This window comes from Amblyomma maculatum, chromosome 11 (genome assembly GCF_055883805.1).
Source record: "Amblyomma maculatum isolate TAMU_Amacu chromosome 11, ASM5588380v1, whole genome shotgun sequence".
NCBI classification, from domain to species: domain Eukaryota; kingdom Metazoa; phylum Arthropoda; class Arachnida; order Ixodida; family Ixodidae; genus Amblyomma; species Amblyomma maculatum.
This window is the reverse complement of record NC_139354.1, coordinates 45,261,802-45,289,504: the sequence shown is the minus strand read 5'-3', so window position 1 is coordinate 45,289,504 and position 27,703 is coordinate 45,261,802. Positions and strand designations below refer to the sequence as shown.

General features: G+C 47.9%; 1 protein-coding gene across 2 annotated transcripts in view; it reads left to right on the top strand.

Annotated features, from left to right (window-relative positions):
• Positions 1-27,703, top strand: part of Ino80 (chromatin-remodeling ATPase INO80) — a 71,269-nt gene that overhangs the window by 38,491 nt on the left and 5,075 nt on the right. For both annotated transcript variants that reach the window (XM_084585632.1, XM_084585631.1), the window contains exons 25-32: positions 585-679; positions 995-1,067; positions 1,203-1,361; positions 4,695-4,797; positions 6,091-6,182; positions 8,665-8,826; positions 9,896-10,007; positions 12,768-12,986. In XM_084585632.1, the coding sequence (XP_084441758.1) occupies positions 585-679; positions 995-1,067; positions 1,203-1,361; positions 4,695-4,797; positions 6,091-6,182; positions 8,665-8,826; positions 9,896-10,007; positions 12,768-12,986 (1,015 nt within the window). The remainder of the gene's footprint in view (positions 1-584; positions 680-994; positions 1,068-1,202; positions 1,362-4,694; positions 4,798-6,090; positions 6,183-8,664; positions 8,827-9,895; positions 10,008-12,767; positions 12,987-27,703) is intronic.

Genomic DNA, 27,703 nt, shown 5'->3' with positions numbered 1-27,703 from the left:
CCATTCCATGAGAAAAGCGTACACGGGGCTTTTAGGAGTGTGTGAACACAATGTATAAGAAATATTTGCAAATGTTACCTGCCAAGCACCGGCATATGCGACAGTTAGCGTTTATGCTTAGTTCCGTGTGTAGCTGTAGGGAGCTGTCATTAATTTGATCTCTCCCAAATGTTACAACCAGTCCATTCAGAGTGACAGTTTGCTCTTGTCAGCAACAAATACATTAAAGTACCATATTGATTCGAACTGTGCATAATTCGTGCAAGCTTTCACTTTGCTTAAAGTTTGGTTATCAAGTCTCGTACATTGTGGTGCCTGGTGTGGATCTCAGAACTGCTCGATCTCTGTGCCAAAGGGCATGCTTCATTGCCTGTCGTGTTGAAGTGAGATTTGTGTGTGTGTGTGTGTGTGTGTGTGTGTGTGTGTGTGTGTGTGTGTGTGTGTGTGTGTGTGTGTGTGTGTGTGTGTGTGTGTGTGTGTGTGCGTGTGCGCGTGTGCGCGTGTGAAAAAGAGGGGGGATAAAGCATTCTCAAAAAGACAACACAGGCTCACGTGACTGTTGCCCTATGTGTGTGTGTGTGCAGGAATACATGTGGCACCGGAAGCACACGTACATGAGGCTGGACGGTTCCTCCAAGATCTCCGACCGAAGGGACATGGTGGCCGACTTCCAGAACAGGTGATTATGGCCACACCATTCCTTCCTCCCTCTCTCCTTTCCTTTCCTTTTTTTCTTTCTTTCTTTCTTTTCATTGTTGATGTGAAGTCATGTGTTACAACAGAGCGCGCTGCCCTTTAGTTGCCACGTGTGGTCCTGCATCTCTCCCACATTACACAACACAACCTGCTTTTCGGGTGACCACGAAACTTGTCTTCAAGTTACGTCATACACGATACTGGCAGCTGTAGCCCCACTAGGGAAAAGCCAGAAGGATGAAGCTTGTTCCCGACTGTGTGGGGCTCGTGACACTGATGACTCCTCCTGCCTTTGCAGGTCGGACATCTTCGTGTTCCTTCTGAGCACCCGCGCTGGCGGTTTGGGCATCAACCTCACTGCTGCAGACACTGTGAGTGGTACCTTTTAATCTCTATTGCGGCTCTGGCAGTGTAAAATCATGTGGATTGAAGGCTGTTTCGGGTGGTTTGCACGTTAATGTGAAACTATGAATCCGCAGTTTGGCTTATTCTGACGCCGTGTGCAGGTAATCTTCTACGACAGCGACTGGAACCCCACGGTGGACCAGCAGGCCATGGACCGTGCACACCGTCTGGGTCAGACCAAGCAAGTCACTGTCTACCGGCTTCTCTGCAAAGGATCCATCGAGGAGCGCATCCTCCAAAGGGCACGCGAGAAGAGCGAGGTACGCTATCACACCATTCTGCTTCGAAGGACAGTGGGAGAGGGGTTTGGCACTGCATTCATTTCATGCAGCCAACAGCATGTAGACCTAATGTCGTGTGGCCCCGTGTCTGTGCAGTTGTCCTCCCACCTCACTTGGCACAGAGCATGTTTACGTACGAGGCGTTCCATATTTATCTGTGAAAAATTCTCCTGCGCGAATTGCTGGACTATTCAGTCTCAAACACCGACCGCAAGGCAACTTGTGATGTTCTTCGTTTTACGATAACACAGTTCGTCTGAGCATTTTTCGGAATTCGTAAAGAACTGCCCTGGAACGCCCTACGGAACGCCGTGTATTTGATGCATGGTACTGACCTAATTTAAGGGGGAACGCAGGTCTTGAACGGCCAAAAAGGGGCAAAAAATTCGGCTTTGGGAAAAACACATTTTCAAATTAATTGTACTGAATTCAATCAAGAAATATGGTAAAATTGAAATGCCCCAGAACGCGCCAAATTTTTTCAAGCTTGCCGCGCATTTCGCGGGCGAGCCACCTGTCCAATCGCCTCCATCTTGGGCTCGTTTTGAAGCTTGTTTCTTTGTGCGTATTTTACGGCATCTCAAAATGGTATCAGTCAAGGATAGCGACCACCCTCGTCAATTTTTTGAAGGCCTTTTCTGTGCCACTGATTGGGCGGAGCCACTGCGCGCGTAGCGAGCCTCCCCATCCCAGGCCTCCCATTAACCAACCTGACCGGCGTGCAATTTTTTTTTTTTTTTTTTTTTTGCACTCGCTGTTATGATTCTCGTTTCGCGCGCAGCGCTCGCTTAGCAAAGTTTCTTGAGATCATTTTAGTTTCATCTTGCCCTATCAAGTCCTGGAGCATCAAGGGACAAGAAGTGGAAGCTGTGACAGATTTTCTCTTCTTGGGCTCCAAGATTACCCCGGAAGGAGACTGCAGCCATGAAATTGGGAGACGCCTGCTTCTGGGAAAGAGAGCCATGGCTAGCCTTGACCACCTAGTAAAGAGCAGAGACATTAGTCTGCCCACCAAGTGCCGTATAACTCGTGCTTTGGTCTTTCCAGTTGTGATGTATGGATGCGAGAGTTGGACTGTGAAGAAGGCTGACCGCCGAATAATTGACCCGTTCGAATTGTGGTGCTGGCGGAGACTCTTGAGAGTTCCTTGGACTGCCAGAAGATCAAATAAGTTGATATTGTCGACCATAAACCCTGACTGCTCATTGGAGGGTCAAATTCTGAAGTTAAAGCTCTGCTACTTTGGTCATCTGATGAGAAGAGAGGAGTCGCTGGAGAAAGATTTGATGTTGAGAAAGGTTGAGGGTCACCGGAGAAGGGGTAGGCAGCGAACGCGATGGTTAGATGGCATCCTCGAGGCGCTGCAGATGAAGTTATGTGATGTTAGCAAGATAGTGAAAGACCGGAAAGCGTGGCGTGATATGGTCCATAGGGTCACGAAGAATCGGACACGACTGAACGACTGAACTGACCTGACGTTGCATACTTTGTGAGCACGAAGTAGCGATGCCGGGAGATGCGCGTTTGAAGACAATGACTCATTATGTGTTCTGGAGGAGGAAGCGTCACCCACTCAACGCGAAGCGCAGTTGACGTCGGTATCATATTTACAGTATTGTAAGTCGACCCCCCCCCCCCCCCCCCCCCCCGTCGCTTAGAAGCTTCGAACTTGCGGCTCACAGCGCAGTTCTTCCTGCGGCATAAATGATAGTTGCCTCCGTGAACGCTGTGGGGAGCAAGCGCTGACTGGTTTTTCGACTGGGGAGCTCACGATGAAGCATGCGGCCGGTCGTAACGTCAAACGCAAACTCAACGAATGATTGGTGTCAGCTCTTCCATCAACTATCGACACTCCCTGGAAGTGCCGCTGTGTCACGTGACCCAACCCGACTGATGTGCGAAAAGCGAGCGGCGCCGCGATTTCAATAGCGGCTCTTCTGTAGACTATCGACACTTCCGCAGGTGCAGTTTGTACTTCGGAGTGAAAGCTAAAAAAAAAAAAAAAAATTCTTACGAATTCGCCGTAGCCTTCCTGATATGGTTTTTGCCTTGCTCTTGTTAACAGTGCCATGCTTTGGTTTAGATTGTAAGTCGACCGCCCCACTGGACTTTCGAATTTTAAGAAAGAGATCGATCGGCCTACAATCTTGTAAATACGGTGCGTTCGACCGTGCCGGATGAAGACGACTCGCAGCCACAGCGAGCATCACCTGCCCATTGTTTGACCATGCCGGATGAGGATTGTTCGAAACCGCAGCTAGTGTCGCCTGCCGCATTGCCCGAACAAGTCCGACAAGCAGTACGGTCTAGCAGCGAAACTGAAGGCGATGTGCTCAGCGTGCGACTATCGTATGGCGTGTTTTTCCTCGCCGAGGGCTAAAAGGACCTGCCAAGATCACACCCCTTGGGGTGACCAGGAGGGCCATGAGAAATATCCAGACCATCGGAAAAGATGTTACGGCCCTCTCTGATTTCTTTGCTGCCGGAATGAACCTGTCACACAGAGCTCTCCACCACAAAAATGCTTCAAGCCCGCCTAAGAAAAGTGGTTGAGGTTTGCGAGGGCACTGCAGCAGCCTCTGAAGCTGCTATTGTCAGTATTATCTAGGGTGTGTACAAAGATCTTTATCAGCCTCCAAATAACATTGATGTTATCGGAGCCTCGAAAAGGACCAGATGAGGCTGAAGAAATCTGCAGCAGCCTTCTTGAGCAAAAATGCCAAAAAAAGAAAAAAAAAAGTCCTTAGGAGGCCTTACAAGGGAGAAGGGTGTCCTGACTACAGCCCCGGACAAGTGTAAATTACCGTTAACACAAACCACTTACTGCAGCCCTGGAGAGGTGTAAATCACCAAAAGCAACAAATGGAGTTAGGAAGTTCATTCCCACAGTTTTATGACAACTACATTCCCTTACACCCTAACTTACTTTTAGGAGAAAATTCACTGGTTAAATTGTCTTCTCTCATTAATTTCTTAAAAGGTGCCAACATCCTAAGCATATTCTAGTGTATTAAAATAATCGCTTGCTTCCTTTCACCAAACAGATATATAAACCCCGAGTTTGGCGCATAATGGCCTATGTGCATAGGCCATAATGGCTTATGGCCTATGTGCCATAAAACACAACACATCATTTTTGTTGATGTTTCACACACATCACCATTGAGCACGGCATGAAGCCTTTGCCAAATCATTTAATTAGTACACACCTAGATCGTCCCAGGCATTTAAGATTTTTGATTGACAGTATTCTGGACGTAGCAAAAGAGTGAGTTTTCTTCTTATTTCCTGCTCCGTGCCTTGTTCGTGCAGATCCAGCGCATGGTAATCAGTGGGGGCAACTTCAAGCCCGACACGCTCAAGCCCAAGGAGGTGGTCTCCCTGCTCCTGGACGACGCCGAGCTGGAGCGGAAGTGTGAGTGGAATACATAGCTTACCACCGAACGTTGCGGTCATAATGTTCTGAGCAGCTTGCGCAGGTTTCTGTTTGCACGTTAATGCAGGTTAGCTGCACTCTTATCTTGTCCGTTCCTGTGTCATATGCTTAACAAGATCACTGATACTTTGAAGATGCTGTTTGTGCAGTTAGTTTGCGTATAGCATTGTGTTTTTCATCGGAATATATCCCCCCTTCATATATGGTTAAACCTGACTTTGATGAACCTCTGTGTAGCAGATTTTTCAGTATTGCCCCCTGGTGGTTTCAGGTGGCGCCCAAAAGATGAAAAAGTTAGGGACCCTCGCGTTCCCTTTCTAGCTGGGACTTGCAGTAGAAGAGCCCTTGGCTCTGTGTCTCTGCCCTCTTACTTCGCGAATAAATCCCTGTCTTTGTGAGAACGTTATGCATTTTTCTCAATTTCCTGATGTCACCCCCATTAAAGTGCGCGTGTGTTTGAGGACTGTACGTAATAAAGGCGTTGCAACGGTTGACCTTAATATATTTAGCTGGGGCTAAGTTACCGGATATATTTAGTAGCAGCAAAAGTTAACAGGGCATAACGCGAGACATACAATGCACTTGAATTCACGCCACCGCACAATTACGGAGCTGATGGCTCTTGTGAATATGGAGCGCGGACGGTGGAGGATGCCGGTGATGCAAGCGAGGAGTCCATTTTCTGGGATTAATGGTGGCAGACAAAAGTGTGAGAACATGCGCAAGAAAGCAGGTGCTTCAGTACACGCTCTCTCCTCCAGCCCCGTCTTTCTTGGTGGCAAGTCCGCAACTCGCTCAGAGCAACGCTGTATGCACTGCGGTGTAGATAGTGACACCTTCTGCCGTGGCTGCACTCTCAGTGCTCTGCGTAGGATTTCAAATGACGGGGATTTACCGTATAAACATTTTCGCGGTGATTTCACCTACAGTTGTTTGTTATTTTGGTTTTCATTCTGCATGGATCATCCTTCCAAGTCTTCGTGGGGAAGCTGCATGTAAATGAAAGCTCCAGTGTAATCAAAAATGGCGGAATTTTTTCCCAGTTTAGTTAGTGAGCTAGCTCCCTGTTATGGACCTTAAGGAGGTAACGTGAAGAAACATGCATATCTGTGGTATGTCGCTGGTCGTGCAGTTGCACGTGCTAACAAGTGAAGGAATGAGATGGTTGCACTAGTGAGGAACAACGTATGCATCCGACAATTGTTGCGTTTGCACCACACCTGTTGGTACGCTGACTGATTTCACTCTGTCCCTCTCTGTACATGGACTCAGTCCGGCAGCGTCAAGAGGAGAGGAAGCAGCTAGAGGACGGCACCTCGGACAAGCCCAAAGAGCGAAAAAGGCGCAGTGACAAGGGCGAGAAGGTGGGTACCACATTTATTACCTTCGCATTGTAGTGGGCAACCTGCCCATCCTATCCACTTTGCTCGGTTTTACGATTTGCAGGGGCGCTCCCAACTTCTCTCAGATTGAGTGAAGGCCGGTCTCTCTTTATATCCATTTACAAGGCTTACACCAGGAAACGTTCTCAGTCTCTTTAGCTTTAGGGAACATTGGCGGCTTTCGGCAGGTGCTGAACAATTGTGTGTGTCTTAGTCTTAGACTCCAGCCTATCCAATGTGGGATTTGGGATTTGCGATCACCAGGAGCATGTTTTAAAAATTATTTCTAAGTTACCATATTTACTCACATAATGCTCGCACTCGCGTAATGCTTGCACCCCCAACATTGGGTGTCAAAAATTTGATTTTTTTTTTCCTCGCATAATCATCGCACCACCAATATTACCACCGTAAGAATCGTCTGCTAGTAGTAACTAGCGCCATCTTTGGAGCGCTACTGAACCTAGCTGGCCTCGTTGTGTGCTAGCGCTACCAGGCAGCGATAGCATGCTCGGGTAGATCATCATTATTGGTTATGCTCGTCTTTTTCTCTTTTTTTTTTACCTTTATGATGCTTGTAGTCATCGCCATTTTGCAAGGTGTCCGCGTCTCGTCATTGTTCCGTCAGTATTACTTGCTTTGTTCCACCGTCTACCGTGTTCTTGGTGCCGCATGGTGGTGAGGTGGTACGCATGTTATACAGCTGCTTTTAAGCTTTCGAGTATGGGCTACAGCATAGCAACCGCGCTGCCAGCAGGTACTTCAGTGTCAACGAGTTCTGCGTGGTGCGCTACTGGAGACAGCGATTGCAGTGTCGATACGGACTGAGATCAAGTCAGGTCTGCTGTGAGCATTATACCACGGTACGCGGGGAGTGATGATGAGGCTGAATGCGGTAAATAAAGTGCTTTAGCAATTTGTGCTTTTGGCGACCCTGTACTTTTATAACAAAGGTAAGTTCTGCTTGAAAGTAATGTTTTGGATATATTTACATAGCTGACCTAAGAACCCCGATTCGCACCTATTTAAATTTGCTTTTAGCGCTTCAAAACTTGCTCGAAAATTCTCCCCGCATAATTATCGCACCCCCCAACTTGGCATCAATTTTCCGCGAAAAACGTGTGAGCATTATGTGAGTAAATACGGTATACGCTCCATGCAAAGCTTTCCAATTTGACTTGGATACTCATAAGGACCACCTCTATGTGGGTTTCTTGCATTAGAATACATTACCGCAGCTAATGTATTCTGATGTATTCTAGGTTCATTAAGCCTAACCTGCCACTTCCTCACCACATAGTTCGAGATGACACGGTTTACCTTGAACATGCTTCCTAAGCCTGAAGCCCATGCATCTATTAATGTTGCTACTTTATTGGAGCATCGATACACCTAGTGGGAGGTACCCAACAGCTGTGCTTCGCCGGGGTGGCGCGGTGGTTAGGGTGCTCGACTACCGTGCCCAAGGATGCGGGATCGAATCCTGGCGTCGGCGGCCGCCTTTCAATGAAGGCGAAGAGCAAGGTGCCCGTGTGCCGTGTGATGTCAGTGCACATTAGAGAACCCCGGGTGGTCGAAATTTTCGGAGCCCTCAGCTACTTCATCTCTCATAGCCTGAGTCGCTTTGGGACGTTAAACCCTCAAAACCAAACCACCAAGCTCCTAGCTTATACATCAATCATCAGACCGAAATTAGAATATGCCTGTACAGTATGGGACCCTTTCACTAAAGCTAATAACCATGCATTAGAAATGATCTTGCGGAAAGCAGTTCGTTTTATTTTTTCTAAATTCCGCATTACAGATTCCCCTACAACTTTAATGAATGTTAATGGCATACAAACATTAGAAACTCTAAGAAAGCTTTTGCGATTAAAATGTTTTTTGTGTGTGAAAAATAACAAGTTATCAATGAGCCCGGAAACTTACATGAAACCACTAGTGACGCGACCAACGAGGCATCGTCACGCCCGGTCCTTAATAACTTATCTTACCAAAACCAACTTGTTTAAATGTTCTTATTTTCCACGTACAATAACGGAGTGGAACCAGCTTCCTTTGAGTGCACTGTTGACCACTGAAAGCATTGCCAGTTATTTATAAATACTTTTCAATTTTGTATGTTCAGTTCTTTTGATAAACTGTGTTCAATTTGCTTTTTTTTTTTTGTGTGTGTGTGTGTGTGTGTGTGTGTGTGTTCGAATCATGCCCACATTGTCTTTGGTTTGTTGATCTTTTAAGTTTTGTGCTGAATGTTCCCTTGTTTTGTATTGCATTGTATTGCCCCTCTTGCTTGGGCCTACTAAGGCTGGCAGTATCGAATAAATAAATAAATACTCTAACAGAGAACGGCCGTAACGTTTGAGGTGCTGCCATGGTGTTGCCAAGGTTGGAGCGGGCTCTCTCTCTCTCTCTTTATTTTGCATTGCTTGCTAAACCGGCCTTGTGGCCTTTTCTCTGGCAGCGTGGTCCCCGCAAGAAAAAGCTGGTGGAGCACAACGTGACGACGAGCGCCCCACCGCCGGTGACGGCGCCCACGCCACCCCCACTGCTGCTGCCTTCCTCCCAGCAGGACTCCGAGTCGGTCGTCAGCCTCGACTCGATCCCACCAAGCCCCTACAGCGAGGTGGGTTGTTCCACCACGTGAGAAGTATGGGGGAGGCTCACATCAGACAGAAAGGGTGGGCAAGGAAAGGTTTACTTGGAAAGGGTATTCAAAGGATCAACTTGAGCGTCGTGACCAAACTGAATGATGCCTACACCTTCTTCAGTTTGGAATGGGGTGTAGGGGGAGACCTTCCAATGCAATCGCTCTTGAGAGCAAAAAGGGCAAACCTCGGTCATAGACTTCTTCGGGAATTAATACTGGTGACATCATTGCCCTGCTGCTTCCTGACTGCTGTATACTGTTTCGATCCTTCAGTTTCATTAGTTCAAACTTGGGTTAGTTTGCATTGAGATGGCATTTACCTGCAGTTCAAAAGGTGCAAGCCTATACCATACTTGTTTATTCGTTTGGTTCAGCTATATATAATGCCACTGTGCTACTACTATACTAAGCCTTCAAGAAAGTAAGAAAGTGTGATTGTGATCTCTTCTCAGGGCCACTGTTAAAAAAGCCACTGTTCTCAAGTAACTCTGGGCATAAGTTAGTACAGGAAGCTGGTAACGCTGCCTGATTCGTTTTGTCTACGGCTGGTTCAGTTCCATCGAGTCATTTTTCTTCTTAAAAGCAGTTACTCCAATTACAGTGTTACAGTGCGACAGTGTCACTTCCTCAAGCATAGCCATCGTAGCCTGTAATGGCCACCCGGTCCCGACAATGTTTGCCATATTTTGCACCTGTTAAACGCATTTAGAATGATTGGATTATTAATTGCCCCTATTTTAAACAAATTTTACTCTGCTGCTGCTGCTTACAACCACCACCTCTTCCTAACCTAACCTCACGAAACCTAAAATAATTACAGGATGTAATTAAGATGGCACTGCAGCTTGCAGGTTGCAACGGCCTTAGCTGAGCAGATTTTGCCCAGTCATTTTAAGTGTTTGGCAGTTCGTCGCTTTGAGCTCATTTATTATTCATCTATTGTTTGTTGTGGGTTTATATTCTTTTTTTCTTACAACTTGCTTCTAGACGTAGTGGTGTGGAAGTGAGTGCTCTTCAAAAACTTGCCCTTTGGAAACTGGTGCAGCGGTCCCTGAGCAGCGTGGCCGTGGCACAGGACGATGACAGCAGCGACGGCCCCCTGATCGTGGACGATGGCAGCCCCTCGAGCACTCCCGTGCCCCCACTGAATACCGCAGGTGAGAAAGGATGGTCGGTCCTCTTTCTGCCTCGTGATGCACCTCGTTTTATTTGAGCACCACTATTCTTTAAAAAAACAAAACAAAAGTAAATTGCGTAGTCTCGCGACAGGTTTTGGAGACGAAACTCAAAACTGGTTACCGTATTTACTCGAATCTAACGCGCCCTCGATTGTAACGCGCACCCGTTTTTCGTGACCCCCACCCCCGAAAAAAAAAAAAAAGCTCCGATTGTAACGCGCACCCGTTCTCCGCGAAAAAGAGTACCGCGCACCTAACGCTTTCATACAGCAATACAACTTTGTCTCGTTTGGAAAAGCAAAGATTTAATCTCGGTGCACTAAAAAACACACACACAAAAGGAAACGGCTTATCTTGCCAAGATTGTCACTATGCCGGCACAAGGTTCACTCGTCGTCGCTGTCAGACAACTCCTTGTCACTGCTGACGGACCAAAGCATCTCATCCTCGGTGCCGTCCATGGCATTCGATATGCCACATTTTTTAAAGGCCTTGATGACCATGGCAGACGGTATCGTGCACCACGCATCTTTCGCCTATCCAGTGAACTCTTGCAGCGAGGCACGCTTCATTCTGTTGCTGGGAGTGAATTCATGGCAGCCACTCACAAGCCATTCGGTGTACAGCGCCCGAATCCTATCTTTCACTGGCTTGTTCAAGCAAACATCGAGCGGCTGGAGCTGCGATGTCATGCCACCTGGTATCACGACAAGGTCGATGTTGCACGCAGCGAGCTTGTCCTTGATGCGTTGGTCGAGATGGCACTTGAAAGCGTCGAGCACAAGCATCGCACGCAGGCCCAAACTGCCGCCGGGTTTCTTGCGCCAGACGTTATCGATCCAGTCGGCGACCAAGTCCGTTGTCATCCAACCTTTTTCATTGGCGCGCACAATCACGCCACTCGGAAACACGATTCCTTTCGGGAGCGTCTTGCGCCTGAATATGAGATATGGGGGCAGCTTGTGTCCATCCGCGGTGCAACAAAGCATTGCGGTGACGCGTGTTTTTTCGTGGCCGGAAGACAACACGCGCACTTGCTTCGCCCCCTTCTTTTCAACGGTTGTGGTGGCAGGCATGTCAAAGTACAGCGGTGTCTGATCGGCATTTCCAATCTGGCCGAGGTGGTAGCCGTACTTGCGGCGCAAACTTAGAACGAACCGCTGAAAACTGTGCAGCTTTTCTTCGTACTCTTCAGGCAACTTCTGGCATATCCCTGTCCGCCTTCGAAGAGAAAAGCCTTTTCTCTTCATAAAATTAGACAGCCAGCACCTGCTCGCTTTAAAGTCGCTCCGCGTTAGCCCTGTTTGTAGGGCTAGCTGCATCGCCCGGACTTTGAGCAGGTCCGTCGTCACTGGCCGCTGCGCCGCTCGCTGCTCTAGAACATATTCTGCGAGCCGCTCTTCTATTTCGGTGAACCGGCCCTGCTTCGGTCCACTGAAACCTTTTCGTGTAGCCTTGCTGCCGAAAATCTTTTCCTTCTGCTTGCGCCAGTCCCGCACGCATGTTTCCGGAACTCCGAATGCGCGTGATGCGGCCCGATTTCCGTCCGTCTCTGCACACACGATGACTTTCCGTTTAAATGCGGCATCATGATGAACTCGACGAATCTTCGGCACGTCCATACTGGTCGGTCAATCGCAGAAAACGGGTAGGCTAACCAAAGCACATGTACCAGAGCACACGAAGGACGCTACTGCAGCTAGGCATAGACAGCTAGACCAGCTAGTAGGCTCGAAGTGCATACCAGGCGGCCATTTTGAAATGCCGATGGCGATATGATATCGGAGATTTAGGGTCGTACTCGATTCTAGCGCGCACCCAATTTTTGGACACGATATATCGGAAAAAAGGTGCGCGTTAGATTCGAGTAAATACGGTACACAACAGCGGTGGGCAAAATGAACGAACAAATGGAGCACGTAAATTGAGATGCATGACTAAAAAGTATGAAAAGTAAAACTGCAAGTACTCGGACGTGGAGAGACTGGAAGTAATTCCCCAAATACCCGAAGGTTGACTTTTAAAGGCACTCTGGTTCCCCTCCTTCCCCCAGAAAATGCATTGAATTCAACGTATTCGAGAATGCATTGAACGAAGCGGCTCCATCGTGCAGATAGATTATTGGCAGAACATTGTGGACATAGCGTAGGCAAGGGGACACACATTGCCGTCGGAGTTTTCTAACGCAAGAGGACAGGAGTATGAAGAAAGAAACCACATGCTTCCGAGCCTAGTGGCAATATTCTAGTGGAAGAAATCGATAAACATGGTCATTGTGAATATTCGCGCCAAATTTAAAAGCTTTGCGTGGAGCTGATAATTTACCAGTAATTTTTAAGAAGTACTCCTGGCGACAGCTTGCAACCGATTAGGGCGACACATTCCCTCATTGGACGCTCTCAAGTGACGCAGGCGAAACTGAGTGCGGTGGGGCGCTGTCATAGACTTTTCTTTATTATTATTATTTTCTTCCACGCCGGCGCGCGTTGAGTTGAGGAGGGAGAGGAGGAGCTTCGTTTTGTATTGCCAATAGTTAGCGACGGTAAGTTAAAAATGTTTACTTTGAGGAGAGGACTGATGGGACACCTGTTACTTGTGTGCATTCTCTAGGTTTAGTAAATAGCTCTCCATGGGCCCTTCAAGGTATTTGCACAACTATTGCTGATGGCATACAGTCACTGAGTCGACATCGTACTGAATGTTTCTTTGCTTTCTTCTGCTTTTTGTCCTCCCCCCCAGTGGACAGTCCCGGGGCGCCATCTCCGGGCAGCAAGAAGAGTAGGGGAACGGGTCGGAGTAGGGGTCGACCACGGGGGTCAACACGGAGGGGCGGGGCAGCACTTAGGGGCCGGGGCTCCATGCTGGCAGCCGCCGAGCGAGCTGGAGCTCAAGCCGGAGCCCAGGCTGGCTTTGCGGCCTACGGCTACAGCGTCCCCTGGAACGGAGCCTCGTCCACCGGTGAGCTTTTGAAAAGTTGAATCGGATTTCATTTCCAGCTTCGGCCTACCGCAGGGGCTGAGGTGCTCTCCGGCTGTGCCGGCTCAACGCAGACGTGGAATATAGTTGAACTCACTGCTAGTCCTGTTAACTTCAAGTATGATATAGAAAAGCTACCGTATTTACTCGCATAATGATCGCACTTTTTTTTTTTAAATACTGACGCAAATTTCGGGGTGCGATCATTACGCGGGGTAAATTTTCTACAAAAAATTTTTTAGCACCGAAAACGCAAGCAAGTTGCAGGTCAGACGTTTTAGAACATATATCTCGATTACAACCAAAAATAAAAGCTGACTAAGGCTTACCTTCGCAATAAACACGCACATTAAGCATCACATGGAGTGCACAATGCCCATTTATTTTTTTTCGTCAGTACTCTAATCAAAGTCTGAATCCTCGCCACCTCGCTTTCACTGCTGCACGACTCATCGGAAACGGCAGTGTCGTCGCTGGGAGCATCTTCACAATCCCACAGGAAGTCATCTTCCGTTCCATCCAAAGCGTTAGATATGCCTGTCTTCTTAAAACTCTTAGCCACTACCTCGTCGGGGATACTGCTCCACGCTTCTGTGATCCATGAGCACAGCATCTCCACGGATGGCCTTCTAATCTTTCCGCTCGGCGTCAAATCATGCTGGCCCATTGCCATCCACTCAGCATAAAGTCGTTGAACGTTGTCCTTGAACGGTTTGTTCAAAGACACGTCGAGAGGCTGCAGCAGCGAAGTCAGGCCGCCAGGAATGACTGCAATGTCCGTGCGCAGCTCTTTCAGCTTGGCACGCACGCTGTCCACAAGGTGACCCCTAAAACTGTCCAAAACCAGAAGCAAGGGAAGCAGAAGTGCTCCTGGTCTTCGTCCCCAACCAGTCTTGATCCAGTCGACCATCAGGTCTGCAGTCATCCACCCTTTCATCTGTGCACGTATATGGATGCCACGGGGAAAGTTTCCCTTCGGAATAGTCTTCCGTTTGAAGATCACGTATGGTGGCAGCTTCCGCCCGTCGGCCATCACAGCAAGCATGACTGTGCATCGCTGTTTTTCTGCGCCAGACGTCTTCACGAGGACGCTCCGAGCACCCTTCTCGTTCACAGTTGTATTCCGGGGCATGTCGAACGTCAGTGGAGTTTGATCGGCGTTTCCAATTTGCGACATGAGGTAACCGCATTTTTCGCGAAGCCTAGTGACGAAGTGATGGAAGTCTATCACTTTGCTTTCATACGCGGCTGGGAGCCGCTGGCATGACGACGTCCGCCGCCTCAGGGAAAGTCCATTCCGTCGCATAAAGCGAGTCGTCCAACCGGAGCTAGCGCGGAAATCCTTTGCGGCGATTCCCAGCTTCCTGGCAGTTGTGCGCGCCGGCGTCTGTATCATTTCTAATGACACTGCACAACCATCCTTGCGCAGGTCCCTCACGTATTCTAGGACCGCCTCCTTAACACGAGGGAACTTGCCCGTTTTGGGTCCACGGAAAGCCCGCCGTGTCTTGTTCGTAGCCATCAGCTTTTCGCGCTGCTTCTTCCAATAGCGTATCCTCATTTCGTCCACGCCGAAATGCCTACCAGCAGCGCGGTTGCCATGCTCCAGTGCATAGTCGACAGCCTTGAGCTTGAACGCGGCGGTGTAACTGGCATACTGCCCTATGGTGAAATGGCGTAAACTCGCACAAAAACACAAAGCACGCTACAACGCTGCCGAATTGCAAAATGGCGAATGCCGCAAAGCATGGAATCATGGGAACTCCAACGTTACTAGACTAGGTTTTGAACTCGTCGGAATGCATTCGCTGCGGGATGACTGCAGATCAACCACCAGGCGGCTCCATGTTCGGGGTGCGATCATTACGCGGGGAATTTAAAAAATGGAATTTTGACCTCAAAATTCAGGGGTACGATCATTACGCGAGTGCGATCATTATGCGAGTAAATACGGTATCTTTGAATAATTAAACACTGCTTGTTTGTGCAGGAAAACCTCGTTAATTCAGATCTCATGGGAGTGAAAAAAATGTCCAAATTATCCAAATGTCGAATTATGGAATGAGCAACAAAAACTGCATGTGAATTTCTTTTTATTGCATACCTTTATTTCGTGAAGAAGTCAGATATGCTTGTTTGCTTTTTCGCGGAAAGCTGGGCAGTGAGGACAAGTTTGTGCACATGGGATAACCCTTCCAGGGCGAGCAAGTTGCCAGGAGCATCACAATAAATGTCCTCTAAAACTGCTAGAGCATCCGCGACTTCTGTAGTGGTACGACGCACCGTGAGCTCATCACACGACGGCTCATCATTATCGAGCGAGCCCTCTTCGCTGGGCACCTCATCTGCCACATTGAGGGCATCACTGGTTATCTCATCATCGCTTACATATTTACACGATTCTATGTTGACCCCTTTAAATTCGAAAATCCGAAGTGGGGCATCGATTTACAATCGGAAAAGCATGGCACTGATAAGAGCAAGACAACCATATCAGGGAGGCTACGGCGAATTTGTTTGCTCTATGGCTTTAAGTGCAACATTCAGCTACTGTGCGTACTTCTTGGGAAGTACGCACAGCACAAACTGCAGCTGTGGGAGTGTCGATAGTTTACGGAAGAGCCGCTGTTTGAATCGCGGCGGCGCTCCCTTTTTGCACGTCAGTCGCGTCCCAGCCACATGACACGGCAGCACTTCCAGAGAGTGCCGATGGTTGATGGAAGAGCAGACACCGATCATTCGTTGAGTTCGGGCTCGTTGCACGTTCACACTTTTAACTTTACGACCGGCTACATGCTTCGTCACAAGCTCTCCAGTTCAAAAAGCACTCGACGCTTGTTCCGTGCAGCATTTAAGGAGGCAGCTATCATTTGCACAGTACCTTTTTTTTGTTGTTGTTGTTTTCGATAATACGGAATTTGGTTAACTCGGACATTTTTGCCGGTACCTTGTGATCCGGAATAATGAGGTTTTACTGTATTTTGCAAATAACACGTGGATTCTGAAATAAACAAGGTAAACAATGTTTGCTATTTTTTTAATCTTCCATTTTTCTCTCTGATCAAATATTCGTATTTAAAAATTTCAGTAGCCCCGCCGGGCTGGCGCAGTGTTTTGGCGCTCGACTACTGTGCCCAAGGATGCGGGCTTGAATCAGCGCCTCGACAGCCACTTTTCGATGAAGACGGAAAAGCAAGGCGCCCGTGTGCTGTGCGATGTCAGTGCACGTTAGAGAACCCCAGGTGGTCGAAATTTCCGGAGTCCTCCACTGCGTCGTCTCTCATAGCCTGAGTCACTTTGGGACAAACGAAACAAACCAAAACCTAAAGGTTTCAATATTTGCACACCCCTAATACATTTACTTTAGTCTAGGCCGACCTCTGTTCTAAGCAGACACCTGAAAGAGTTAAGCTGGAAAAAAAAAAAAAAAAAAAGCTTACCTCACATGTAAGCCGACCGAAAGCTTGTGCGTTTTAGTGAGCCAGTCTACACAAAACTTTCTGAGCCGATTCTTAAAGCAGTATTGACATCAAGTTTGGGTTTATTTTTTCTTTAACCACCTGACTTGGTTTCAGTTTCAACAGGCGAGAGCAATAGCTATCATCAAAGTCAAGTTTAGGTAATGTCAGGAATAAGAAAAGCAGTGATTTATATATAATTGCGCCTTCACTGGTTGTGGTTCCTATTCTTGGGTGTTTGCTTTAGCGTTTTAGTTACGTATATGCAAAAGACAGAGGAACAGTTATATCGCTGTTTATTTATTATTATTATTATTATTATTATTATTATTATTATTATTATTATTATTATTATTATTATTCCTGACGTGACCTATACTTCCCTGATGTCACAGCCATTGCTCGGCTGTTGAAACTGAAACCGAAACAGGTGAGAGAAGAATTCGATTATAAGATGCTATTTAGCAGTCATAGGCAAATACGTATTACAGTGATCCGTGTACAGTAATGTCTTACGCATCATTACTAAGAATAAAACACGAACCAAAAAATTAGGCGTCTGTACTCCTTCAAAAAGCTCGTTGATGCAGGCATGAATAGGCTGTAGATAGTCTGTCATGCCGCCCGGTATAATGACATCTGTGCCAGTTTTTGCGGGTAGTTTTCACCCCGTTGGTCAGGTGCCCACGTCAAAAGAGGATGACCAAGAAGAGGGGCATGGATGTGAGGCTTTAAGTGCTATATGTGTCAGTGAAAATCACGGTTTGGCCAAAAAAGTTTCACTGTAAACCTCGCACCCACGTCTCGCGGACTTCCAAATACTGTTCACGTCCACTGCGCAGGCTGTTAGATCAGATGTCAGGCTCAAGCTCTACAACCTGGGCAATTTCCGTGTCAAGCCAAACCCACTGTCTCGTGTATTTTCGTTGGATGTGGCTAGGAATTGTAATGGCTACATTCAAGGTTCAAGGGGCTGCCATACCATTTCATTTCTCATGTAACATCCATATATACTTGCCAAAGTGGATGCTAACCTACTTAGGACAGGGATTCAGATTGATGACATATGTACCTCCAATTGCATCCCATTCATTGGAAGTGTAGATGTTCACTGGGAAGCAAGGCAGATACTGCGTCTTTGCGATGTCAGTGCACTTCAAAAATCCCCAGGTGGTCGAAATTACTCCGGAGCCCCCCCCCCCACTATGGTTCCTTTTTATCTCTTTGTACTTCCACCCCTACCCTGCTCCCTTCCTCTGTGGTGGGGGTCAGGTGTCCACAGTACAGGTGTGACAGATACTGTGCCTTTCCTTTCCTGTGAACCAGTTTATTATTAATATTATTATTATTATTATTATTATTATTATGAAGACATTTAACACTCTGCCAAACTCTGTGCCAGTCTCCCAATGCTAAACTGCCAAGCAAACCCATGCCAAACGTTGCTTCCACACGTGTTCATCGGTTTTAGCTGAACTGGACTCTGGCTTACCTTTTTTCCAGTTTCAGTGAGTGGTCATCATGTATATATTGAATTTCATTTATGACTCCTTTAATCGAAGACCGCCTAAAAGTTTCTTATCTCATGTTCATAAAAGAAAAAAAAAAAGGTCATCCTGACTTCAAATAAATATGGTATTTTTGTACTGTTTGCTTTCGTTTGGTTTACAGGATTTATGGAAGTTCAAAAGCTCGTTGCCAAGATCCTACAGGCTAGGTGTACAATTGATAGTCGACGTGCACACTATCCTTATATGCCAGGGTCCTTTGCAGGGGCTCAGGAATGTACTTGGTAATCCGCCGTCAATTTGTCACCAGCAGCCCCTTGGGCAAGTGGGCAGCCGTCGTTGCTTTTTTTCTGAGCTGTCGGACTGACGCAGTCGGTACCAGGCCTATCTTACCGTACCAGTTGTGAGACTGTGCTAGGCTGGACGCCTTACTGAGGGTTAGCATACAGTGGCAAAAAGGTAGCTACAGTTTAGTTTCATCACATTTAGAAAGGCTGGAATGTATGCTGCTGGAATGTGTGTTTAGTATGCTGCCCGCAGGCATCCCGATAGTGCGCTAACTTTTGCAGACCAACCTGTAACGCTGCCGATTTCGCTACATTGGAGAGTCTGATCAATATAGCATCGATCTTTGAATAAAATGTCCAGCTCTCTCGTTGGCTAGCAAAGCAACCTGCGCTAGCTCATAAAATGTTTGCCAGCGCCAGCTATGAGCCAGGGCAGGGCAACATTGTGTGATATGTCGGGGGCCATGTTCAGTGCAGCACCAAGACACCAACATCAGTAAGTATGTTGCAAGTTTGGATCAACTGACAAGTAATTCTTGTGAAGGCCGTGCTTAAAAGTGTCGGAAAATTAGCAGGATACTATCGGTGTGATAGCGGCTTTAGCACAGCCTTTTCATTCCGCATCCCAAGCACACGTAACAGTCATACACACTGTATGCTTATTATTTTTCCTCCTTGGTTGACTAAGTTTAAAGTGTAATTAAAGCTCACGCTTCTTTTATAAAGTGTATTTGGAGCGCATTTATTTGCAAACTCTTCGTTACGGTCATTCACTTTTGTAAAGTCTCCTTCGCATCAGCCCATCAGGACAGTTCAGAAATGCTATACTTTTGTCCTCAATGTCATCATCATCATCATCAGCCTGACTATACCCACTGCAGGGCGAAAGCTTCGTCCCATATTCCTCCAATTAACTCTGTCCTGTGCTAGCTGCACCCACCTTGACCCCTGCGAACTTCGTAACCTCATCCGCCCACCTAACTTTCTGTCACCCCCTGCTACACTTTCCTTCCCTTGGAATTCAGTTTGTTACCCTCAGCGACCATCGGTTATCCCCTCTTCGCACTACATGTCCTGCCCATGCCCATTTATTTTTCTTGATTTCCACTAGAATGTCAGTGACTTGAGTTATTTCTTTGACCCACTCTGCATGCTTCCTATCTCTTAACGTTATCCCTATCGTTTTTCTTTCCATAGCCCTCTGCATTGTCCGTAACTTAAGTAGAACCCTTTTGGTTAGCCTCCACGTTTCAGCCCCATAGGTGAGTACAGGCAAGATGCAACTGTTGTATACATTCCTCTTGAGCGATACTGGTAAGCTGCTAGGCATAATCTTGCCAAGTGCTTGCCAAATGCGCTCCATCCCAATCTTATTCTTCTTGTTATTTCCTTTTCATGGTCCGGATCTGCGGTTACTACCTGTCCTCAGTAGACATATTCGCCTACTACTAGCAGTGCTTCGCTACCTAACGCAAACTGCTGTTCGTTCCCGAGGCTGTTGAGCATTACCTTAGTCTTCTGCATACTGATTTTTAAGCCTACCTTTCTACTTTTCCTGTCTAGGTCATCAATCATTATTTGCAGTTCATCCCCTGCGTTACTTAGCAAGGCAATGTCATCAGCAAATCGCAAATTACTGAGGACCTCAATCCTCAGTGTCAAGAGGGCTATATTGGTTTCACCAATATTACATAAGTTACAAGTGCCTACGCTTCCTTTAGCTGTGAACATGTTTACATCACATGCCATTGAGCACACTGACAGGGTATGGGGATCACTTTTTGTCACGTCTCGTGTCATATATTGAGCAAAAAGGAATCCTCAAGATGACTGGTCCGCTTTTGTTTAAAACGATACACAAAGCAGGCCGCCAGCCACTTTTTCTCTCTCTCCTGTGTTCATTTCTCTCTCCATCTGCTCTCGAATCACATGGAGACCTCCTTCCGATGGAGCCAGACTTTAAGATACATGGCTGCAGGAATTCTAGCTACTTTGGTACCGGCGAGAATCGCGCGGCCTGAAAATGAAGCTGCCGTCGCTACCAGGTCAATTGCCATGCTTGTGAGTGGCTTAATTTATGAGCAATTGACGCAGCGAGCTTACCGGTATTGCTCAAGAGGAAAGTATACAACAGTTGCATCTTACCTGTACTCACCTATGGGGCTGAAACGTGGAGGCTAACGAAGAGGGTTGTACTTAAGTTGAGGACAACACAGAGGGCTATGGAACGAAAAATGGTAGGGGTAACATTAAGAGATAGGAAGCGTGCAGAGTGGGTCAGAGAAATAACTCGAGTCACTAACATTCTAGTGGAAAGCAAGAAGAAATGGGCATGGGCAGGACGTGTAATGCGAAGAGAGGACAACCAATGGTTGGTTATGGTAACAAATTGGATAAAAAGGGAAGGAAAGCGTATCAGGGGGTGGCAGAAAGTTGGGTGGGTGGATGAAGTTGAGGTTCGCAGGGGTCAAGTGGATGCAGCTAGCGCAGGACTGGGTTAATTGTAGGAATGTAGGTGAGGCCTTCGCCCTGCAGTGGGTATAGTCAGACTGATGATGATGATGCAGTGGCTTCCACCAAGGTAGTAAATGGGGGGAGGGTGTGTTGGGCGTGCGTTTGCCACTTTCGCTCCAGGCAATGTATCTCTCAGCCATGGAGGCACCGAAAGCCGGCGCTTATGCAGAACGAACGAACGCGTTTGAGGCGGTATTCGAGCAGAGCGAAGTGGTGGAAGGGTCTGCTACTTCTTATGTTTGCCATCCACCGTTTCATTACGATGCACCTTAAGAAAACGGTTTTGTGTGGATCCTTTTGCGTCGTAACGGAAGAATTGAGAGATCTCCGCCAGAAAGCGTGCGCGCCTCGAAGGAGAGTGGGAGCTTCGCAGTGCCTGCCATTCTGCCTGTAAACGCCTCTTTTGAGGTGTCGTGCGGCTGGCAGCGAAACAAACACACACTCAAAAAAAAAAAAAAAAAAAAACAGTGCTACTCGCGCGCTTTGTTTGTCCCCGTCAACTCGCTGTCTAGTTTTCCCTCTCTCGGTTTTCTTTTATTCAGTAATTCTCTAACTTCGTTGTCGTCCTTCCGTCGCGGGAGAGAAGGAGCGTCGTCTCTCCACCGAGTGCAATTGTTTGCCTTTGAACCCGCAAGTTTTCTCTCGAGTTTGCGTTCTCGTATATTTATGTAGGCGTTATGTCATGGCCGTGGTTGATCGTTTGGCTCTTCAAAACTATACAGACTGTTGCGTCGGTCGGAGGTACTCGAATTATTACTTTCTCGGCTAAGAGGAGTTTTTCTTTTTCCATGGTACAAGCTGTACCTGCAGCTCCATCTGTAGTTGGCGATGGGGCTGGGGAATAACTGTTGGTTTCACGTGTGGCGTCGTCTGCTGTCTTTAATCTGCCGCTGAGGAGAGACGGTGCTCCCGATGCCATCGTTGCGAACACGTCTTTCGCTGTCTGGCGTCACGCGCGCTAGCGGTGGGGACTTCTGATGAATTTTCACCTAGCCATGTTTAGTTAGCGCAATTAAACAGACTAACTACCGGATCTCGCCTCACTGCGAAATTTGTGGTGCGGAGCCAGCTACCCCTCCTCCAACTCCACCTGGGTCCCCGGCGTGACATCATCCTTTCCATGCTCCTCTTTAAACCCAGTCCTCTTTTATTTTGTTTGTTTGTTCTCTTCTGTCTGGTCTTTTCTTCTTTCCTCCTTTCACTTTTGGCCTGTGCGCCAGCTCTGGTGCCGCCATGATCATTATCATAAGCGTGTAAAGAAGCATCCTAAGCATACCTTTGTATCGTCGTTTATTCGCCTAATTGGCCGCACGCTTACGTGAATGCGTGCGTAACCTCTCTCATTAGTCATTTTGATTGTTCGCACAATCCCTCCGTACCTGACGCTCTGTGACCCCTGCCTTCTATATGTACCTTTCTACAATTGCAATTCTGCATTCAGAACGGGAGGGCGTTAAACGGTGCACTTTTGCGTTTTAAATGGCGTTTGTGGTGCGTGGCTCCGTCTGGCACGAGTTGCCGACGCTGTATAGTGACGCAGGATGCGACGTCATTACCGATTACGTTAGTACAATGCTGGCGTAACATCGTGGTTTTCTCTCGGGAGTGGTTAGGCGGCCTTCCCTGAACCCTTCTCATTTTGGCACGGCTTAGACTTATAAACAATTTCTAGAGTGGCCAGTTACGGGTTCTAGTATGTACAGCCTTTGTCAAAAATATACGGCCCAAGTGGTTCGCTTCTAAGCACTCTAAGTCCCTGGAAGAAATAGCGGAATATATAGGTAAGCGTAGAGAAGAGTGGGGACTAGACTTGTCGTCTATGAGATTTCGAATGGTGCAGATGCGTACTGATCCCGGTTACGGAGCTTAGAAGCAAAACCCTTGGGCTGTATATTTTTGACAAAGACTGTACATTCATAGTTTGCAGCGAAGTCATAGCGGCCATCATGTTTGGGCCCAGAAGGTGCGTTGAAAACTGCGGCGTCTTTTTCCAAACTGCTCGCTCCACTTTGCTAGCGTTTTAAGAAGAAAAAAAAAAAATCATAGTCGATCTCGCCTTTGAGAGTAGCATTAATTAGTGTGAAATGAGCTGGAGGAAAAGCTTCTCAAGGACGTCTCATTTCTGTTTCCTCTGAGGGCGCGCATAAACACCAGTATGACCGTCTAGCCATGCTTAACTGAGCTTACTTTCGGATAACGAAGTTTAACCGGAATAAACCTCCGCGTTTTTTGTTTTTTTTTTTTTTTTTTATCGCTAAGTTTGAGAGAGACTTGCTCACGCGTATTGTGTGAATATGCAATACTCTGCTCTGGTTGGTCACTTGAGACAGCTTCACGAGGGCCCCACAAAGGCATGCACGTGACATTTGAATAAATGTGCAGGTGGTTATAAGGGCAACATATTCGGATCCAACCGGGGGTGGCGCAGTGGTTAGGGCGCTCGACTACTGGGCCCAAGGACGCGGGATCGAATCCTGGCCTCGGTGGTCGCTTTTCGATGGAGGCGAGAAGGCTAGGCGTCCGTGTGCTGTGCGATGTCAGTGCACGTTGACGAACCCCAGGAGGTCCAAATTTCCGGAGCCCTCCACTACGGCGTCTCTCGTAGCCTGAGTCGCTTTGGGACGTTAATGCATACCAAACCAAACCAACATGTATTAGCTGGCAACTGTGAGGTAGAATGGTCACAGCGACAAATGAGACAAACTAGTAAACAACTCCGCATGTATCCCTGAGAAATGCTGCTCATGAATGGGAGACCATATACGCGGGTCGCTATTTTTTCTAACGGCATCTATGTCGTCATGATTATTGGGCATCATTGTATGAATGGGCCTTGATTATTGGAATCTTTATTCGAGGTTAAAATAAGCAGCATATCAGTGTGCAGAAACTAGTGCTGGCTTCATCAGCACATTGATACAGTGATACCCTTCTGCTCTTATCTCGCCTCTAGCTGCATGGTTTGTGCAGTTCCAATGCCGTGTTTCACGAAGAAGAGCTCGTCTGGCTGCGCCAGCCTAGGTGGAATTTTACCTATCTTCATGAATTATCGTTGGGCGCAGTTTCGGCTGTGTGGTTTGTGCCTTACAGTAGTATGCAAGACGTCTGTCTCATGGATCACCATGTGGGGTTCGTTCACTCTCGTTAAACAAAGGCGGCCGTGTCGCTCTGATGTTCTCTTATTGCACAAACAGACCCCAAAGAGTGACGATGACAATGAATAAACCAGGATCTGTAATCACGCAGCTTGGATCAAAACTTTATATCGTCCGTTCGGCTGCTAAAACAACAAGGTTTCGGTAGAAATTCTGTTATCAATTTTGGATTTATGTTAAACACCGCTTTTGCTCGACCAGCGCAAAAGGCAGAGAGTTTCGGCCCGTGACATGCTGTGTTTCCAAAAATTGGTAAAACACCACGACCCGTAACGACGAGCTCTTCAGGAGCGACCTTTGACCTGTCTGCTCCTCGGGTAAGTACATTCAGGGGGAAATAACACAGACTTAAACAAATCCCATCCGCTGCAACGACTTGCTCATTTAGGGCACTGAGCGTTGCAGGGGAGGCGGCGTCTAAGGTTTCATAATATCTGCGTTGCGCACACATTCCTGATCCCGTGTCAGGGCCTAGCTTGTTTTGGCTCTGGGCGAATGTTGTTCCGCGTAGGTCGTCTGCGTGCCGGCCGGGGCCGTAGCAGACGACGCCAGTACGTCGGTGTCGAATGCAGCGGCGGGAAGTCGCTCACGAACGTCGCCCGGTGTGCGCCCCCTCCGAAAAAAAAAAAAAAAAAAAAGATTTTTTTTCTTCATCCCCACCGGTCGGGACGAACCCGGCCGTGAGAAAAACGGAAGTTGCAGCGGCGGAGTCGAAACCGGGCTGCTTTCGCCTCTGCCCTGTTCCGGATCTTCTTCTATTCCCTTTTTCGGCGGCATGCAGGAGGAGGTATACGCACGGTAGCGCGCCTGCTACGTGCTGCAGATGTCGTCGTCGTCGTCTGCTAAGTTGGTGTTGTCTTCCAAGTCGCGCGCGCGCGCGGACGCGTGCTGCGCCATCGTGCGGCCGAGGGAGACGACGCGCGCGCTCTTTTGCGCATGCGCTTTGCGCGGCGGAGCAGGAAGCAGACGACGATCTTCGTGGTTGATTGCAGACGATTCGTCGCGTGGTTCCTTCCGCTGTGGTCCGAGATATCTCGACCCCGAAAGAAGAGCGAAAAGAATTCGCGAAAAGGAAAATAGTTTTGAGCAGCCCAGTTTAGAGAGGGCGAGCGAAGCCGGAGGATGCGGTTGAATGGACGAGCTGTTGAAATGTTGCCTTTCGTGGTGGGGCGATTTTAAAAACAGAACTGCGGTTTTTCATGAGGGCGGATTTCCGTCCGTATTTTTTTGTCACCGCGGAGTTTCCCACGGGGGCATTTAATCAACCGATGCAGGTGTGCGGTAGCCTCGTCACATGTGTGACGGGCAGTTCTGGCAGGTTACTGAAGCTCTATGGCATGTTCCGGCCTCAACGTTTCCGCTAGAAAGTCCGGATGGACTTACTTCTGGTCGAGTTCATCTTTATACTGCAAGGCGTATACTTCACGCGGACAACCTAGGACAAGTATTAAACGAAAAATAAAAATGCCTTGCGCTTATGCTGCCCTGCTTAAATCGCGGAGCTTTGCGCTATAGCTAGTCTGTACATTTTATTTTAACTCTAACCCTTTGATATCGTCCGTAATCTTCAGTACGGTAGATGCGTCCACCTGTGGATTTTAACTCTAACCCTTTGATATCGTCCGTAATTTTCAGTACGGGAGATGCGCCCACCTGATAACAGCGAAAAGAGCTGCGCTGCAATACGAATACAACGTGGTTTATAGAGTAACCAGCTTCGTCTGTTTTTTCTTTCTCCTGTTTAGCAGGTGACTGTGTAGTTTTTGAGAGCCACCGCTGCATAGTTCCGGTCCGAACCCACGATCCCTGTAATAGACTTTTTTCCAAGTTCATCGCTGGATGGGTGAACCCGAGAAAGGGAGGTAGTGGTCTTGGTGGTGTGGATCGGTCAGAGGTGGTCAAAAGCTCATGGCTCGCTCCGTGGCCTGGTTCTTCACGACGGGGTTGGAGCTGAGAAACGCGGGTTCTCACTGCTCGAAGGGAAAGAGGCGTCAGCCTATATTTCTTACTGCATTCTTTCTTTAGGATCATGCGTAACAATTTATCATTGCATTTCGTCTGCCACAGTGGTTCAGTCTCGGTTTCAGGTTTCTGAACGAAGGTGCCGACGTCACATTCTAGTACGAGATCACGTGACGCATACGAAAGCTGGTGTATATACACCGCTTTGTGGATATAATTCATGCCAACTCTTGCGTTATGATGCTGCAGAAGCCCGAATGACAGCGACTGGACAGAGAGCTCTTATATCGTTTTTGTGGGCCTCATGTGATCTCATACTTTTTCGGTACGTCGGGACGTTCGGCAACCTGAAACCGTTACTCAGGCTGTGTGGCTGAAGAAATACAGTTATAAATGATTTACTGAGCGAAGGTGAGACATGTTTACTGTTGTCCTGCGCATAATTCTGAAGCATAAATGTAAGACACAGTTGATCGCTACCATTCTAGAGAGATCTGGAAGGCTCTAGATCAACCCTGTGGTCAGCCCGTATATGTTTCGCGTGCGGCCGAGCGTGAAGCATCCCAGCATGTCGCCGCATTGTTCGCTGGGCCATTGTGGGCACTCTGCGCTAGCGCAGGGGAAGCGGAAACTATGAGCCGACATGCAACAGACCAGAAAGGAGTCGTTTCGCCATTCTCCATAGGCCGATGGAAAGGTCCATACTCTTGTGCCGGTCGCTCATCTTGCGAATCATATTCGCGCCGCCTCAGGAAGGCGACACTTCTCCCCGCTTGTTAGCAAGCCACGTCAGAGAATCCTGGGTGGTCGAATTAACCTTTGCTTGATCCTTGCACTACAGTGTGTGTCGTTTAGTGCAGTATTGACCCAGCATGTAATATCATTCACTAACCAAGCCCAGTCCTGATGGGTGAATGAAAAGGTTCCTGCTACGGCGATGCTTTTTGTTATTCGACGTTCTCTCTATCTTTCTCTCTCTCTTCGTTTAGTTCACGTGGCGCGTATTTTCTAATGGCTTTATAATCCCTCGCTGCATGAGGTGTGGAAGGCCGGCTGGGATTAAGGCGGCCGGTCATTAAACGGTTGCAGGGGCGTCGTGCGTGCCGGGATTAACGGAAACGGATTAGCCAAGAATGGAGCGCTCGCGAGGCAGGGAGTTGTGGAGTGAGTCTTGAGAAACCAGCTGCGCCTAGACGACGTCTGGTCTCGGGCGCGGTGTGAATGGATTTGTGCCGGGTGTTTCTCACCTACCGATCGGAGACTTAACTCCTGTCTTCTCACCCTTTATTCTTTTTTTTTTTTTTCTGGCATTCCTGTTTTACCTCCGTAACGCTGCGTAGAGTCGAGTGACTCTCCATCGCAGCTTCTTCGTTGACGGTAGCGCCCCGTTCATGAAAAGGGTTCGAATCGGGCACCGGCTATTCTGTGCAACAGTTACTGAAATCCTTGTCTGCCGTGTTGAGTCCCCAGTTGATTTATCCTTTCTCACGCTTGGCTCGCACGTGCGTTTGTGCCCGGCTGGCGTGGAGCAAAGCATTGTGTTTGGGGTTCCATGTCCCGGCTTTTAGCCTCGCATTAGAAAGCCGAAAGGATAGAGCAAAAAGAAAAAATACTTCTGACGTTAATTGAGTCGTGCGCGGAGAGCTGTCGTGTTCTTGCCAGCTACAAGCTGGCTGTGCGAAGACCGTGGGCAACTTCTGCGGCTACTTCACACATTAATTACGCTTGCGTTGGCACGTGCTCGTGTGCTTGTGCGTGTATAAACACTAAAGTCATTCGACATCTTATAAAGGTACACGATCTCACTCCCATCGC